Source organism: Schistocerca serialis, chromosome 8, assembly GCF_023864345.2.
Source record: "Schistocerca serialis cubense isolate TAMUIC-IGC-003099 chromosome 8, iqSchSeri2.2, whole genome shotgun sequence".
NCBI classification, from domain to species: Eukaryota; Metazoa; Arthropoda; class Insecta; order Orthoptera; family Acrididae; genus Schistocerca; species Schistocerca serialis.
Window position 1 is genome coordinate 93,871,604 of NC_064645.1, and position 17,124 is coordinate 93,888,727.

Sequence of the window (17,124 nt, forward strand, 5' to 3'; positions counted from 1 at the left end):
CATCCTTCTGAATCTGCTTAGTGTATTCATCTCTTGGTCTCCCTCTACGATTTTTACCCTCCACGCTGCCCTCCAATACTAAATTGGTGATCCCTCGATGTCTCAAAACAGGTCATGTAATTTACGTAAATAAGGAGCCGCTGATTTGCATACACGGTGGGGGCGCCCGATAACGACGCAGATGATCTCCATAGGATTTACGTCAGGCGAATTTGGTCGTCGGAACATCAGCAGGGGTTTTCTATGAAGCTCGTCAAACCACTGTTGTACGGTCCTCGCTCCGAGACACGGCCAATTATACTGCTGAAAGATGATATCCCCGTCGGGGAAGACATCAAGCATGAAGGGATGGAGGTAGTTCGCAGCTATCAGTCTTGGATTACTACCACAGGTCTCATGCAAGCGCAGGAGAATGTCTCCTGCATAATAATACTGCTGCCATCATCCTGCGTCCGCTGCGCGCCGCATGTTTCGAGCTGCCGTTCACCTCGATGATGGTATTTGTGGAGACGACCATCGACCCAGTGTTGCAAACATGCGATTCACCTGAAGAGCCGACATGTTTCCATTGATTGACGGTCGAATCCCTATGGTCCCATGCCCACTGCAATCGTAACTGACAATACCGTTGGGTCAATATGTGAACACGGAACGGTGGTTTGGTGCAGAGCTCCGTGTTCATCAGTGTACGATGAACGGTGTGCTCCAAAACACCTGTGCGTGCACCAGCATTGTGCTCTTTCGGCAGAGACGCCACAGATCACCACGTATACAACTTCGCAGAGCAGCCAAACCTCTGAAACCAACTTTCTGTGAACAGTCGTGCACGTCCAACCGTTTAGCGCCTAGAGGCAGTTTCCATGTCCTTCTATCTCTTTTCCGTAGATGCTGATGATAGTAGCACGTGAACATTTCACCAGCTTCGCCTTCTTTGGAATACTCGTTCACAGGCTCTGCGTGGTAATAATCTGCCCTTTGTCAACGTCGCTTATCTCAATGGATTTCCCCACTTTCAGCCGATATCTTCACTAGGGTGATGCACCATTTATGTCTGCTCCACTTACATCCTCTGGCTTTTGTAACCATGTTACGTGTCCCCAACGCCACCGGGTGGCATTCAAGGTCGCGATGGGCAGTGGTCATATGGTTTTGGCTTTTCTCTGTGGGAAAAGAGGGTAATTTTCAGCATGTACAAGCCGGCCTAGGTGGCCGAGCGGTTCTAGGAGCTACAGTCTGGAACCGCGCGACCGCTACCGTCTCAGGTTCGAATCCTGCCTCGGGCTTGGATGTGTGATATGTTCTTAGGTTAGTTAGGTTTAAGTAGTTCTAAGTTCTAAGGGACTGATGACCTCAGAAGTTGAGTCCATAGTGCTCAGAGCCATTTGAACCATTTTCAGTATGTACAAGACCCAAGTGGGAGGGGGGGGGGGGGGAGTGGAACACAAGAGCGTAAGGCAAGGATGAATTTTTTTCTTGTCTGCTTTTTAACCTGTACTTCGAAGAACCATTAACAAAAATGAACGATGGACTCAGGTTTGAGATTGAGATTTGGGGTGGAAAGACATCAGTTATTAGATTCAATGGTGACATTGCTGTCCTCGGTGGAAGTGAAAAGAATTACGGGGCGTGTTGAATGGAAGGAATAATCTGATGAGTGCACTGAGGGTAAACCAAAGAAACTGAACTAAAACTCCGCCCGAACAGGCCATGAAGACCAAATGGTGGCAACCGGCCACCATGTCATCCTCAGTCTACAGGAGTCGCTGGATGCAGATATGGAGGGTCATGTGGTCAGCACGCCGCTCTCCTGGCTGTATGTTAGTTTACGAGACTTGAGCCGCTACTTCTCAATCAAGTAGCTCCTCGGTTTGCCTAACAAGAGCTGAGTGCAGCCCGCTTGCCAGCAACGCTCGGCAGACGAGATGGTCAGCCATCCAAGTGCTAGCCCAGCTCGACAACACGTAACTTCGGCGATCTGACGGCAACCGGTGTTACCACTGCGGCAAGGCCGTTAAACCAAATAAAGGTGAAAGTAACGAGCAGTAGCAGAAAAGAGATTCGTGATCGACTAGACACTAAAACTGGGGAGCCCCTATTAAACGAAGCGAAGTTATTCTTCTACCTCTGAAGCAATATGACGAACGACTGGTGAAAGTAGAAAGACATAACACGCAGAACTGTGCAGGCGGAAATACCATTCCTCGCAGGAAGCCGTCTGCTTAGTATTAAATGTAAGTGGCATTTTGAGGAAGAAATTTCAGAGAACGGAAGTGAGTCATGGACTATGAGAAAATCGTAAAAGAACAGACCGGAGGCGTCTGAGGTGTATTTCCGCTGGAGGATGTTAAGAACAGAGTGAATCATTTTGTGGGAATGAGGAGTTTTTCCGCAGTCGGCGGAGAATAAAACTCGGGGACAACACTGACTAGATGAAAGAACAATGTGAAGGGAAGTGTATTAAAACATCCGTGAACATGGTACCACAGAGAGCCGTAAAGGGCGAAAACTGTAGGGGAAGGGAAAAAGTTGGCTAACATCCAACAAATAATTGAGGACGTCAGACATAAACGTCATCCAGTTTCTGTGCAGTGTTTTTATGAACTGAGAGCAAGTGATGCTGTTGGTGCTGGTCTGTCTAGTGGATGGTAAGCTGCGCTCGGCAGCCTTCTTCGTGTATTCAGGAAGAGTATGCTCTGGCTAGGCGCCTCGACTTTTGTCTGTCGTCTTCAACAATGTGACTCCAACACCACAATCACTCACACTTAACTCGTTATTTTAACACTTTGCAATGGAGTCCACTGGATCCGAACAAAGAATCGCTTTCCGATTTTGCTAAATCAACCCTGGAGATCATCTGAAACAACAGATCTATGCAATATTTACATTTGAACAGCTCAAAAACAATTCCAGCCAGTCGTATATCTACGAATTTTTAGTGAATTAGACTCGAGGGGAGCAGGAGATGAAAGAATAAGCATTATGAAATCTTAAAAAAAAAACATGCTTACTGTGCAGTGAGTGAAAAACAACACCAAAATAAACGCACTCTCTCCTACAGTGCACATAGATGAAATCAAAATCTATTGATGGATGACATTCGATATTGGTTTGCTCCACCGTGTACAGTGTAACATACTCAGATACATTTAGGCATCCTGTCTAAATGTAGTCGAGATAGTACTGTTTACTCATGTCTCACTCTTCGACGGCAGCCTTTCTGACTCCAGACAGTGTGTGAAGACTGAGACTACGCTTTGGAAGTGTCACCCGGTCACAAGCGTGATAAATAGTCCCCATCTCGGCTGATCCCGCAGGTCATTCCATTTTAATCATTCTTACCCATTGTAGAAAGGTGTTCACGATCTGGATGTGCTGTGCTCGTGCATTATAATCTGAAAAACGAACCTGCCATCAGACTGCTGACTGCTGGACTGGACAGTTGGTTGGAGTATCCTGCCTCTACATTGCTCAATCCTCACTACGCTCAATAGCATATGTTCACGATACTAAGCCAAAATACGGCTGACCTACCTCTGTGCTGATCGATGGGACTTCGTGCCTGAGGCATGTACTGCCTCTAAACTCCTCTATGATGATCCTGAGACATCCGACAGATCAATAAACTAATTGGTAGAGAGATGCCAATGCCACTGGTCCTGGTTCTATGCCAAGAGTTCCCATCCACAGCATTTTCCTTCATCACAGCGCTGTGGCGGGAAGGGGGAAGCGAGAGGGATGGAAGTGGTATACTTTTGGAGGTTATCAGTGCCTAGTGACCAAACTGTGTGGAGCTGGCTGCGTACTGCCTAGGTCGACACACCCCTTCCCAGTTGCCTCCAAGAGGAAGCACCCATTTCTGTCGTATTACTGTTGGACTACAAGTGAGCCACAATTTATAGTCAGCAGTCGTGAGATGGTTGGATTCACAAAAGGTGACGACGGAGGAGATAATCTTGAATGTCATGCATCACACAGTGGCGGTTCAGTGTTCGAATGATGTCACCGCATTGTACGCCAGTTCGGTGGGCACCTTCACGTGCTGACAACCATTTTTGTTACGAAATTTATGAAATTACAATCTGCGTGTGATCTAGGTCTGAAATGTTTCAATGCATGCCGACCAAGTGAGCGGCGTAGACAAGTCACATAGCGCAGCTCACGATTGCAGACACAATGCACTCTGCTGATGTGCGCTGAGAATGCCAGTTTGCTGTTAATTGCGTTACACAGGTGGCTGTACGTAGCGAATTCCTATGGTCTGGCATGACATCACTCGACGCGGAGCATTTAAACACCTGTCAAAACTGGAGGTGGGTAGGGACCACGCGTATTTCTCTCCAAAGTAGACCACAAAGGCTCAATAATACTGAGACTATGGTGGCCAGGGCAGATGCAACAATTCATCCTCACGCTCACAAAATCAGTCCTGGACAATGTGAGCTGTAGGAACATGGGCCATGTCCTCTTGGAACACAGCATGTCTAAATGAAGTGTTCATAGGTTAACTGAGCAGTATCCTGTGAATAGTCGAAAACAAAAATCTTTGGAGGAAACTTGCGCACAAGGAAGCAGAAGTGCTGAGATTTCTCACTATCTACAAGTGTTGCACAGCACCTTGTCACACGATGCGGGCCATTTAAACATTTGTTAAAACTGACAGCACTGTATACATCCAACCAAAAAGTTCGCTAGTTAACTGACAGGCATACTGTGTGTAATTTAAAACAAATCTTTGGAGGTAGCTTGCACACAAGAAAGAAGAAGTACTGAAATGTCTACAGCAACAATTGGAAACCTCTGTTCGTACCACCTCTTGTATTGGCAGCTACAAGCCATACTAACAACAGATATGAACATGAAATACAAACGCATTATGTGCCATTAGGCAAGCAAGCACAGCTAATAGGCCATACAGTACATCCAACGACGTAGCAGTCATTCCTGAGAAAAGAAAGGCAGGACTCTTAATTTCAGCAGCCTAGCAGACTGCAGCAAAATCATACGATATCGGAAAAGAATGTAAAGTTGAGGACTAACAAAACCTGATTTAAAAACAGATAAAGAATCAGCCGCAAACTGAACTAGGTAAAGGGGTTGAGAGGATTGCATCCCTAATCTTGGGTTCTCTGCTGACACCGTCAGCAATGATCACAGAGACCGGATCGCTGGGATACTCCATGGTTGGCACCCACACCTTGTGATCTACAAGCCCATAGAGGATTACCTCTGAAACACTGGCAGTGGAAACAATGGAAAACATTCAGTCTCATGATCGTAAGGTGAGAGGTACCCAGGTCGCGTTGGTGATAATGGATTCCTTCAGTTCAGTGGGCGTTTTGGAATATTAGGCTTTGTTGTGCACATAGTTCCGCATAGTCAGCACGTACACAACTTTCTCACTAGAGCGCGCCCCGCTAAGCACAACAGCGCAGGCGCAGCGCTCGTCCATCTCCTCACTACGAGATGGCGCTGTCTTAGAGACGGACCAAATTCTGCTTCCGCCGATCCACGTATTAATATGTAACGCAGCCAATGAGATTGCTACTAACGTAGAACCTTTTCTCCTCGTGGATCACACTCGCGCAGTGAAACATGAACGTGCGAGGTATTATAACGAGTGTACAGACCTCCAATTAGTCAGTGTGCATCAGTCTGCATTAGTCTGTACCAGTCTATAGTCAAGTTTCAGTCTGCGCCTAATAAGATTACCATATTCCTGTACATAGCCATGAGGATAAATGAATAGACACTTTGTCAAGTATCAGAGATATGTGAGAACAAGATTAACGTACCAAGACGGAAGGAACTTCAGACTTGTGAAAATTAATCAAGTTCTGTTTAAAGTTGGTCACCATCAATCTGCTACTCTAAGCGTGCAAGTGGCATTTCTACCGTCTGACCTAACGGCAGAAGAAAAACACGCCATGATAAGACCACGAGACATATTGCTGACACTCGCCTACTTCGTTAGAGCGACAAGTCAAATAATCTGATGGTGTGTGTACCGAAGGTCTTACAGTACGCACACCACAGGCTTATTTCACGGCGGCTCTTTGGATACAACAAATGGGGATGGCACGGTTCGCTCAGAACACGGTTTCAGACTATCGAAATGTATGATTGCATTGCAGTTGCCAATTGTATTTCGGGGATGACTGGAGATGTCAAACACACCCCATAAGCCTTTTTAATCACTACGGGGTTCTGTAATAAGTTCAGTCACCAAGTCGATTTGGGGTTAACATTGTTCCTTTACTTCCCCTCTGGACCTGTTTCGAGGTTACCTTAAAGTTACTTTGCTGCACTTTTCTCGATATCAAGTCGATGGGCCAAACTTTTCACTTCACATAAATCGATACCCAGCGACAGCTTACCTAAGGGAGAGCTCATTAGGTGTCTATCATCATCATCATCTTCATCATCATCAGTTATCTGCTATATTAACAGGTCCTTTGCCTCTCCATTTTCTGCGATCCATTGCTTCCTTCTTAAGGCTGCTGTATGTTGTACCGTCCATCATGTCATCCAGTATCTGGAATCTCTTCCTTCCTCGCTTCCTTTTCCCTTCTACATAACCTTCTAAAACTGTTTTTATCAGTCCGTCATTCTTTCTTAATATATGCCCAATCCAATTTCTTTTTCTTCTCTTTATTACATCTAGTAACTGTCTTTTCTCTCCCACTCTTCTCAGTACCTCTTCATTTTTCACTCTGTCCATCCAACTTATTCTTTCCATCTTCCGCCATGTCCAGATCTCAAAAGCCTCCAGCCTTTCTCTGTCTTTTTTCCTCATAGTCCATGTTTCAGCGCCATATAGAAGAACACTCCATACAAGACATTTTATGAGTCTCTTCCTGAGTTCTCTGTCCAGACCGCTGCAGAAAATTCTCCTTTTCTTATAAAACGCCTCTTTTGCCATTGCTATCCTTGTTTTAATTTCTGTGGTGCACTTCCAGTCGGTGTCTATCCTGCTTCCAAGATACTTAAAATTTTGCACCTGTTCTAGTATTTCTCCATTCAGCATAATTTTTATTTTCTTATTTCCTCCTAGTGCCAATACTTTTGTTTTATTTGTGTTAATTTTCATTCCATATTTTACCCGCTAGTTGCAATGGTGTCCACTAAATCCTGCAATTCTTTTTCCCCTGTGGCTAGAAGGACCATCTCATCAGCAAATCTCAAACACCCTATTCTTCTTCCTCCAATTTCTACTCCTTTGGCATCTAATGAGCATTGGTCAATCATATTTTCCAAGTAGAGGTTGAAAAGAGTAGGTGATAAACAACATCCTTGTCTTACTCTTTTTCCTAGTCTGATCCAGTTTGTACTTTCACCTCTCACTTTAACTGAAACTTTTTGCTTAAGATATAATGAGCTTATAAGTCTTCTGGTTTTCCAGTCAACTCTCTTTTCCCTCATTACAGTCGTCAGCTTGTACCAAACAACATTGTCAAATGCCTTTTCTAGATCGATGAAGCACATATATAGGTCTCTTCCTTTTTCAATAAACCTTTCTCCCAAGATTCGTAGGAGCCCTATTGCATCTCTGGTGCCCATATTCCGTCTAAAGCCAAACTGCTCCTCGCCAAGATTCTCCTCCATTACTTTTTCAAGTCTTTTATTAATTATGTCGGTTGGTGAGAAGCAGAACTGATTGGTTTCTCTTTAGTATTTTGATCCTGACTTACAACATGTCCCGTAGCAAAATAGGATGCATCATACAACAGAGTAAAAAGTTTCTCATTACCAGGTATATCAGCAAGGGAGAACTCGTTAAAATATCTCTGACTTGTTGAACTGATGTCTTGAATTCTTCAATCCAATCAAAAGTTACCCCTTCTTTCCACAATTATGTCATTGATTTGGTTGCTGTGGCATAATACTTGACAAAACAATGATCACAATTCATAAGATCCCCACATAATAAGAAAACTGCAAATGTCAAATTTTGCGACAGTTAACTTCAGAGCAGCTCCCACATACCTATTGGCAGAACAAATGCAGTAGTAGCTCACCCATAACAACAAACACTTTCACACACCATTTCTATCCAAGGGTGGTCACTCCTACAGATATAACACTAAATGAAAACAAACAACAGGTTTTAGAAAACGGTTTAAAACACGTTGTTGACTCACCAGCAAATGAACAACAAATAGAAGTTCTCAATGATAGAATCTGAATATATTCTCACTACAGAGAAAAAAAAGACAACAGAAATGTAAATTCAGGGGTAACTAGAAAATTAATAAAAGAAGAAATTAAAAACATCCCAACACAGATTAAAAAGGAAAACAATAAATTCAAAAATAATTGTGATGAAACAAAACTTAAAAATCTCGAGAGAAAACTGCAAGCAGTAAACATCATACAACAAAATCTAACAAAGGCAATAGTGTTGTCCTCATGAAAACAAAGAATACATAGGAAAAAACAGAAGAATTCATCAACCAAAAGAACAGGAAAAAGTTAAAATCAAACCCAACTAACACTCTCAAAAACGTAGAGTATACATTTACAGACAGGAAGAAACAGAACTAAAACAAAGAAAAAAAAAAGAAATCCTCAAGCCTCCAGTATGAGATGTCAAACAAAGGTCTGTAAAGAAAATTACCCTTTCTGTCCGACAGTAAACTTCAGAGCAGCTCCCACATACCTGATGGCAGAACAAATGCAATCGTAGCTCACCCAATACTATAAACTTGAAAATGATAGAAAAATAAGAAATACCTCTCAGCTAGTAGAGCACATAAGAGACATTAAAAACTCTGGCGCAGAAACATTGCTCTCCTTTGATGTAGGAACTATTACAGTTTCCTTCCTGTTAATGCAAGCATAAGACTAATTGAAGAAAACCTGAAATTACACAGCCAGCTACCTCATGAACAGACAGATGAAACAATAAAATTGTTACAATTAATAACACAACACAGTTATTTTGAATTTAATCAAAAATATTATATACAAGAACAAGGTTTACCCATGGGTTCACCTATTTCAGGAACATTAGACAACATTTTCATGAACCATATAGAAAAATTAATATTTGCAGGCATAATAACAAAGAAAAGCTACATCAGCATCTGCTGGTACATGTACGTTGATGACGTAATATGTATGGTAGGTGAACCTAAAAAAGGAACTGCAACTACACAAAGACATAAATATTGTCCACAAACACATAATGTTCACGATTGAAAGAGAACAAGAAAACATGTTCCACTTTCTAGACATAACCATAAGAAAAGAAAATCACAAACACACGGTTGACATATATAGAAAACACACAAGTGACACTATGTTAAATGCAACCTGAAACCAGCCACAGAATCAGAAACAGGCTGCAGTCAGATACATATTAAACAGACTCCCCCTAAATGCTTCTGGTTGCCAAAAAGAGCTGGTAACTATAAAACAAACAGCATTAAAAATGGACACAAAGAAACAATGGTAGACAGAACAAACAGAAAAATAAAGACACAGATAATGAAAAAACTAAGCAAACCACAGCAACACATATAGCATGCAGTACCACAGAAAAGGCATACAATGATCTACAACAACAAATTTACATTTAAAATAGGTAACATATTCAAAAACTCAAGGCATAAACATTGCTTACAAAGCAAACAACTCATTGCAAAAGCATATCCCAAAACTGAAATCAAAACCAGAGAGATGTCAAAAATCTGGTTGCAAGGATTGTGAGAAAATAGACATCGGAATGACTGGCAGGAAATTCAGCATAAGATATAAAGAACACAAAAGAGCACTGAAATATGGTACAAACCACTCAAAATTTGCAGATCGTCTAAAAAAGGGATACTACAGACCAAGCAATATTGAAGAAGATATGAATATCACGAGTCAGTAACGACAGACACCTCCTTCCTTTCCAAGATAATTCCCGCATACACAAATCATTAACGCGAAATAAACAGTTGGTACATGACCAAACAAATATTGGAAACTAGATACTACGTAAAATAATTAAAAAATCGCATAAAATAATAAAAGAACCTTTTGCATCCTCGATCCTCGCTCACCAAACCCCCTTTCCCCCCAATTTAAGTTCATTTCTTGCTCCTCACTTTTTCCTGCACAACTCTTGCTCCATCACACTACAATGCACTTACATGCACTCATCTTTGCTTATCCCTCCCCTATCTAATCAAAAAAGAAAGAAAGAAAAAAGAAAGGCACTCCATCACTATTCCTTCATTACTCCTACACAGCATATAAATACACAGCAACATAATTAAATAGAGTGACACATATATAATTAACTGAAAAACTGTATAGGTCAAAGAAGAACTATTGGTAATGTTATACTGGCAACACCACAAAACACTATACACACTATAAAGTATAAATATGAACAACAAACAGTGGTGCACGAAAACGTGTGTGCTGTGTAAAACATAAGAAATGTATATTTCTGCAGAACAGCGACAAATATGTATAGAAGTATCACTGTCTAACGAAGAAAGACACCAAGGACATGCTAGCAAGTGGCATTTCCTGATATAGACGAGAAACCCAGCAGAAATTACCGTAAGTAAAAACCAATAAATTTGTAATGAACTGTTTTCGAACTTAAAAACAAATCAAATTGTAAATATCTTCAATTACAGACCACTGATGATGCTTTACTTTAATAAAGCGAAATGTGTCTGCTGTTAGTTAACACGCCATTTCTTCAAATTCAAACGCAAATGTACCCCTTGCAATCATTAGAACACCCTCCTTAGCAAGTCTGTATGTTATTCTACTGTTTTCGAATTGCAATAACATCATCAAAATAAACCAAGCACACAGCAGTTTTCAGTCCTCTCAATAAGTAGTGTGCGAATCGGTGACATGTATGTGGCAGGCACATTTCTTAAACCAAAAGCCATCCTAAGAAATTCATATAGTCCAGATGGAAATACAAACACAGTTTTCAGCCTGTCTTGGGATGCAATGGAAATCTTATGATATCCCCATTTCATAGCCTGGGTAGTAAAATATTTGCAGTTCTGCAACCTATCCGAGGTTGGGGCACAGCATAGATATCAGGTGTTGTGAATCTGTTTGCTGCTCACAAAGTAACACACAAGCGATAGAATTTCTCACCATTAACTGATGTCTTAGATGCAATTACAAAAGGAAGGTTGTATGATTTCAGCATCAAGCTATTGCTGAAGACTCTCCACCACAATTACCAGCAAGTCACACGGGATTCTATAGGGTTTTTGTGGTATCGGTCTGGCATTCTCAGTCAAAAGCTCATGGTACGATAAGTCAATGGCTGGCAAATATTTGCTCTCCTCGAACAATCACACAAATCCCTCCTGTGGTGGATACAAAATGCTTGGATCCAGTTCTGGCAAAAGTAACTTCTAAATGGTGGCATGATTGTATATATTTTTCTAATGGCATTGATTTCTGTGTTGTACTCTTCTGAAATTGCTTTCCTGGCATCACAGGCAACTCATCACTAGCTATCTTTTGTATACTGCACAGTGTTGTTCCATGTGGTATTACAAAATCTTTCACTCCAAAATTATCTGCACAAATTGGGCAGAGGCCTCTTTTCGTGTTTGTCAGCAACTTCATTCTGGGCGAGTGGTTCAACCATAAAAATAGTTAATGTGGCACAGGAGTGTTGGCTTTTAACATCAAGATTCGATGTTTAGTAAGAACTCGAGAAATAGGTCTCTTTTCTCAGATTTCTCACGTGTGTTGTGCCTGCACTGCCAAAACAGAAATTTTTCCAGTTTACGACAGTTAGTCAGTCACACTCTGATACTGACTCAGAAAATCGTTCCTCAGGATGACTATAAAATCCTGCCATTATTCCCTCAAACTTACTATCCCAGACTCGTGTGTTCTCCCATCGACTACTAATTTGAGATGTCACGTTACCACAGATGTAATTATTTCAACCCTCAAATCACTAATCAGGCAGCAAGGCAGCATTAGCACCCACTTATCACCAGCTGGTAAGTATGCTAAACTCACGTGAGTACCTAAACCTATCATAATTCTCATTTTCTTCCTAGCGTCTTTCCCAACACAATCAAGCTTACACCTCATTCAGTCCCCAGAAATTTGTAGGAAGCACGGTTATTACTTGGTGCTGATGGGCGACTACACCTGCGCTCTTGTTCTTCCCTTGACTTTTGATGACTGATCACTAAACTATCCAAAAATGCATCCCAGACAGAGTAAATGCGAGCACTTCACTCTCTCTCCCACGAATTTCTTCTGAAAGCTAGACTGAAGCCAACCATGGGTCAACTACCATACACGGGCCACCTGTTGCCCACCTGCGATTTAGAGGATCAAAAGGGTGCAGGAAAATGCGAGTTGCTAGTTTGGGAGCCAGTTGCAAAGAGAACAAGCCTGTCTGCTCCCATCCACTGAGGTCACATGTGATATGAGAACTCTGTTTGGCCAGAAAAATTTGCTGGTACTGAGCAACCAAGTGGCCTCCCAGATAACAACCACTCTTGAGGTGAAAAGAAAATCCTTCGAGTAAAAGAAAAAAAAATATAACAAACTATTTCCGATTCCCTTCAGACAGGCGGCACTTGGACACAGTATTCTGTGTTCTGTAGACTGTTCATTTATGTGAAAGGTCCCGTAATTTCTAGTCACTTTTACTAGGATAGCAATGTCATCAGCGAATCCTATCATTAATATCCATTCACTCTGAATTTTAATCCCATTACTTAACGTTCGTCGTACTTATCGCCACTGCTTTTCGTTGTACAGGCTCTTCAGTCTTATTAATCCAAGTACTTCCCAGTCAGTCTTCCATTTTTATTTTACCGTCTTGGTTCTTGTACATATAATAATATCCGCCGTTCCCTGTTTTCCTGAGAATTTCAAGCTTATTCCACCATTTTACGTAGTTGGAATAAGAGAGCATGTTTATAATTTTTATATTATGTCTCGCTGGGGTTGACGACATTTGTATGCAAAATATAAAAATTTTGGCCCTAGAGACAAGTACTCGTAATATTGGATCCTATATATCTCCACCTCAAGATATGCAAGAATCCAAAGATGTGGAGAAAAGCAAAGATATTAACACTGTTACAGCCAGGGAAGGACTCAGGAATCCCAAAGAACTATCGCCCGACGTCACTCTTACGGCTCCTGATTGACTGTATGAACGAATCTTGCTGAATCACACAGGAGACATCGTGGACCCAAAGCTCACACTCCGACAGAATGATTTCAGATAAAGTCTTGCACGACTCAACTCTTATTCCTTACTGAAGATGAAGGGTAAGAAAATAAAGAAATGGACTAGCCTTTGTTAGCCTAATCTCTGCATACGACACAGTGAACCATGGGTCGCTCATGACTAAACGTATGACAAACTGAAGGACTGGCAGCTTGTAAAAATCGCTGAATCCCTGCTGCAAAAACATGTTCTATGTCACGCTGGATAACAGAAAGACCCTATGGCAGTGACAGAAAAATTATCTCACCCATGGTAGCATCCTGGTAGCCCTCCTATTCAAACTGTACACGAATGACCACCCAACACCAGATTACACGATCCACTACCAGTATGCTGACTATCTGGCCATGGATGATCCGGTCACGAACACATACAGAAGTTTTAGCATTCTTGAAAAAAACTTTAGTAGACATTCTTTAAATGAAATTCCTTGTTTGGAGCTTCCTATGGACCTGGAAGACTTAATTCCTGCAAGAGTTTCATGAATAAAGAACTCAAATTGTCTCCAAACGACTTCCTTCCACTACAGAAGATACCCGGCGGCGAGAACTTGAGAAGGAAGATATGGCGGAGCCAGAACCGCATGAGAACTGGCGTAGCACATCAGTGAAAGAGAACCTGGTCAAGAAGGGCGTATGGGGACAGGTGTGGTTGTGGCGAATATCAGAACTCGGAACGTCTTCTGACCTGTCCTAACTGTTCTAGTAATAGTACCCTCTATGAGTTTTGGTAGGAAAGTAAGGCAACTCTGGAGGTAACCCAATTTTAGGCTGCAAAACTTTGACGTACAGAGAAGAAAAAACTAAAATAAAATTTTAACTGCAGTGTCAGAACTACGTCTGTCGTGCCTTTACCATTCTAGTAGTAACAACAATGCTGTCTTAAAGATCCTTAGTTTTCTGTTCCGTTCTCCTGTGTATTATTATTGTGTGTATTATTCTTGGATCTACCTGCTGCTAATCTGATTTTACAATAGTAATTGCGCAGATAATATTCTTCCGAATGTTCGATGGTAAGTCTCCAGTCGCATAGTTCTAGACACTAGGATTGTATAACTAAATTATGGTCTAATAGTTACTAAGAGATGTAAGATGTCGTCCACAGCGGGACTATCGTCACAGTCATTGAACCGTTCTGTCGACAGCGCTGTTTCAGCAAGTGTTCCTCGAAAGTGGTTCGGCGCTGGCTCCATGGTCGGTGGAGGACGATCCCCTGTCCAGAGCGGCAGTCATAGCCAACTCCGTTAAATGCACCAGCACCAACAAGACTCTTCTGGCGGAATGCCTTCGAAACGCTACCATCCCTGCACTCATGATAGGATTCGTGCGGAGCGCGGTGAGTACCTGGTTATTTCCTGCTCTGTGTTGTAGTAACGCATAAGAATATAAGGATTACAACTGTACCGGTAGCAAAAGCTAAACTGCTTAGTACACGCTTCTCAACAGTGACCTAGGAGCAAATAAGCTCACTGCAGGAAATATTAGTTCAAATGGGTCAAATGGCTCTGAGCACTATGGGACTCAACTGCTGAGGTCATTAGTCCCCTAGAACTTAGAACTAGTTACACCTAACTAACCTAAGGACATCACAAACAACCATGCCCGAGGCAGGATTCGAACCTGCGACAGTAGCGGTCTTGCGGTTCCAGACTGCAGCGCCTTTAACCGCACGGCCACATCGGCCGGCGGAAATATTAGTCCCCCACCCCTCCATACATGGGTGCACTTGTCGCTTTGGAGCGCTGTAAACGCTGAAGAACTGGTATTAAAGAATCACATCACTCTCCACTGTTGATGTGCGTCATGGTAGCGAATTGGTGTGTTTGAGCCAGACGCTAGTGTGAAATCGGAGCAGTAGCAAGGGACCACGTGACTGAGTGCCAGTCATGTTCGGACGCTTCCGTGACCACATCATGAAGGAAGTTCCCGATTTGTTGGCTTATCAAAGTGTCTGCAAGGAATAGTGTCCCATTCGCAGCAGTGAAACGCGGCATATGAACAGTAATCGTAAATACACTCCTGGAAATTGAAATAAGAACACCGTGAATTCATTGTCCCAGGAAGGGGAAACTTTATTGACACATTCCTGGGGTCAGATACATCACATGATCACACTGACAGAACCACAGGCACATAGACACAGGCAACAGAGCATGCACAATGTCGGCACTAGTACAGTGTATATCCACCTTTCGCAGCAATGCAGGCTGCTATTCTCCCATGGAGACGATCGTAGAGATGCTGGATGTAGTCCTGTGGAACGGCTTGCCATGCCATTTCCACCTGGCGCCTCAGTTGGACCAGCGTTCGTGCTGGACGTGCAGAAGCGTGAGACGCCGCTTCATCCAGTCCCAAACATGCTCAATGGGGGACAGATCCGGAGATCTTGCTGGCCAGGGTAGTTGACTTACACCTTCTAGAGCACGTTGGGTGGCACGGGATACATGCGGACGTGCATTGTCCTGTTGGAACAGCAAGTTCCCTTGCCGGTCTAGGAATGGGAGAACGATGGGTTCGATGACGGTTTGGATGTACCGTGCACTATTCAGTGTCCCCTCGACGGTCACCAGTGGTGTACGGCCAGTGTAGGAGATCGCTCCCCACACCATGATGCCGGGTGTTGGCCCTGTGTGCCTCGGTCGTATGCAGTCCTGATTGTGGCGCTCACCTGCACGGCGCCAAACACGCATACGACTATCATTGGCACCAAGGCAGAAGCGACTCTCATCGCTGAAGACGACACGTCTCCATTCGTCCCTCCATTCACGCCTGTCGCGACACCACTGGAGGCGGGCTGCACGATGTTGGGGCGTGAGCGGAAGACGGCCTAACGGTGTGCGGGACCGTAGCCCAGCTTCATGGAGACAGTTGCGAATGGTCCTCGCCGATACCCCAGGAGCAACAGTGTCCCTAATTTGCTGGGAAGTGGCGGTGCGGTCCCCTACGGCACTGCGTAGGATCCTACGGTCTTGGCGTGCATCCGTGTGTCGCTGCGGTCCGGTCCCAGGTCGACGGGCACGTGCACCTTCCGCCGACCACTGGCGACAACATCGATGTACTGTGGAGACCTCACGCCCCACGTGTTGAGCAATTCGGCGGTACGTCCACCCGGCCTCCCGCATGCCCACTATACGCCCTCGCTCAAAGTCCGTCAACTGCACATACGGTTCACGTCCACGCTGTCGCGGCATGCTACCAGTGTTAAAGACCGATGGAGCTCCGTATGTCACGGCAAACTGGCTGACACTGGCGGCGGCGGTGCACAAATGCTGCGCAGCTAGCGCCATTCGACGGCCAACACCGCGGTTCCTGGTGTGTCCGCTGTGCCGTGCGTGTGATCATTGCTTGTACAGCCCTCTCGCAGTGTCCGGAGCAAGTATGGTGGGTCTGACACACCGGTGTCAATGTGTTCTTTTTTCCATTTCCAGGAGTGTAGATGCTAAGTGACAAGAATCAGAGACAAGTGTTACTCCTTGTTAAAGACAACTGAAGCCCTATTGGGACAGCTGTTCTTAGTGTATGAAGGTCCACCTCGACCAGTTACCGAGAGAACGTTGCAGTCGGAAATGTATGCCATGTACATCTAGAGTCACGAGTCTCGCTAACATTATTGCTCGTAGTGGCACAGAAGCACGACTGGAACCGTATCATGTGGTCTGACGGATAAAAATTTTTCCTCTTTTGAGACGATACGGCCCAGTGAAGTGTTCGACGTGCAATGTGTGGACAGTGTAGTTCAGATCGGAGGTATTTGTGTGACATTCTTTGGTTGTTTTTCGAGTCATGACTTCTCTCTGCTCATTGAGATTACAGCGAACTTGAGCCAGGGTGTGTTTATTTCAACATTCTCTGTGACAAAGTTTTTCCCCTTCTTCTACATGTGCCTGA

General features: G+C 43.5%; 1 protein-coding gene across 1 annotated transcript in view; it reads left to right on the forward strand.

Moving 5' to 3' along the window:
- Positions 1–17,124, forward strand: part of LOC126416842 (cholinesterase 2-like) — a 193,200-nt gene that overhangs the window by 60,930 nt on the left and 115,146 nt on the right. The window contains exon 5 of the mRNA XM_050084725.1: positions 14,382–14,572. Coding sequence (XP_049940682.1) covers positions 14,382–14,572 — 191 coding nt within the window. The remainder of the gene's footprint in view (positions 1–14,381; positions 14,573–17,124) is intronic.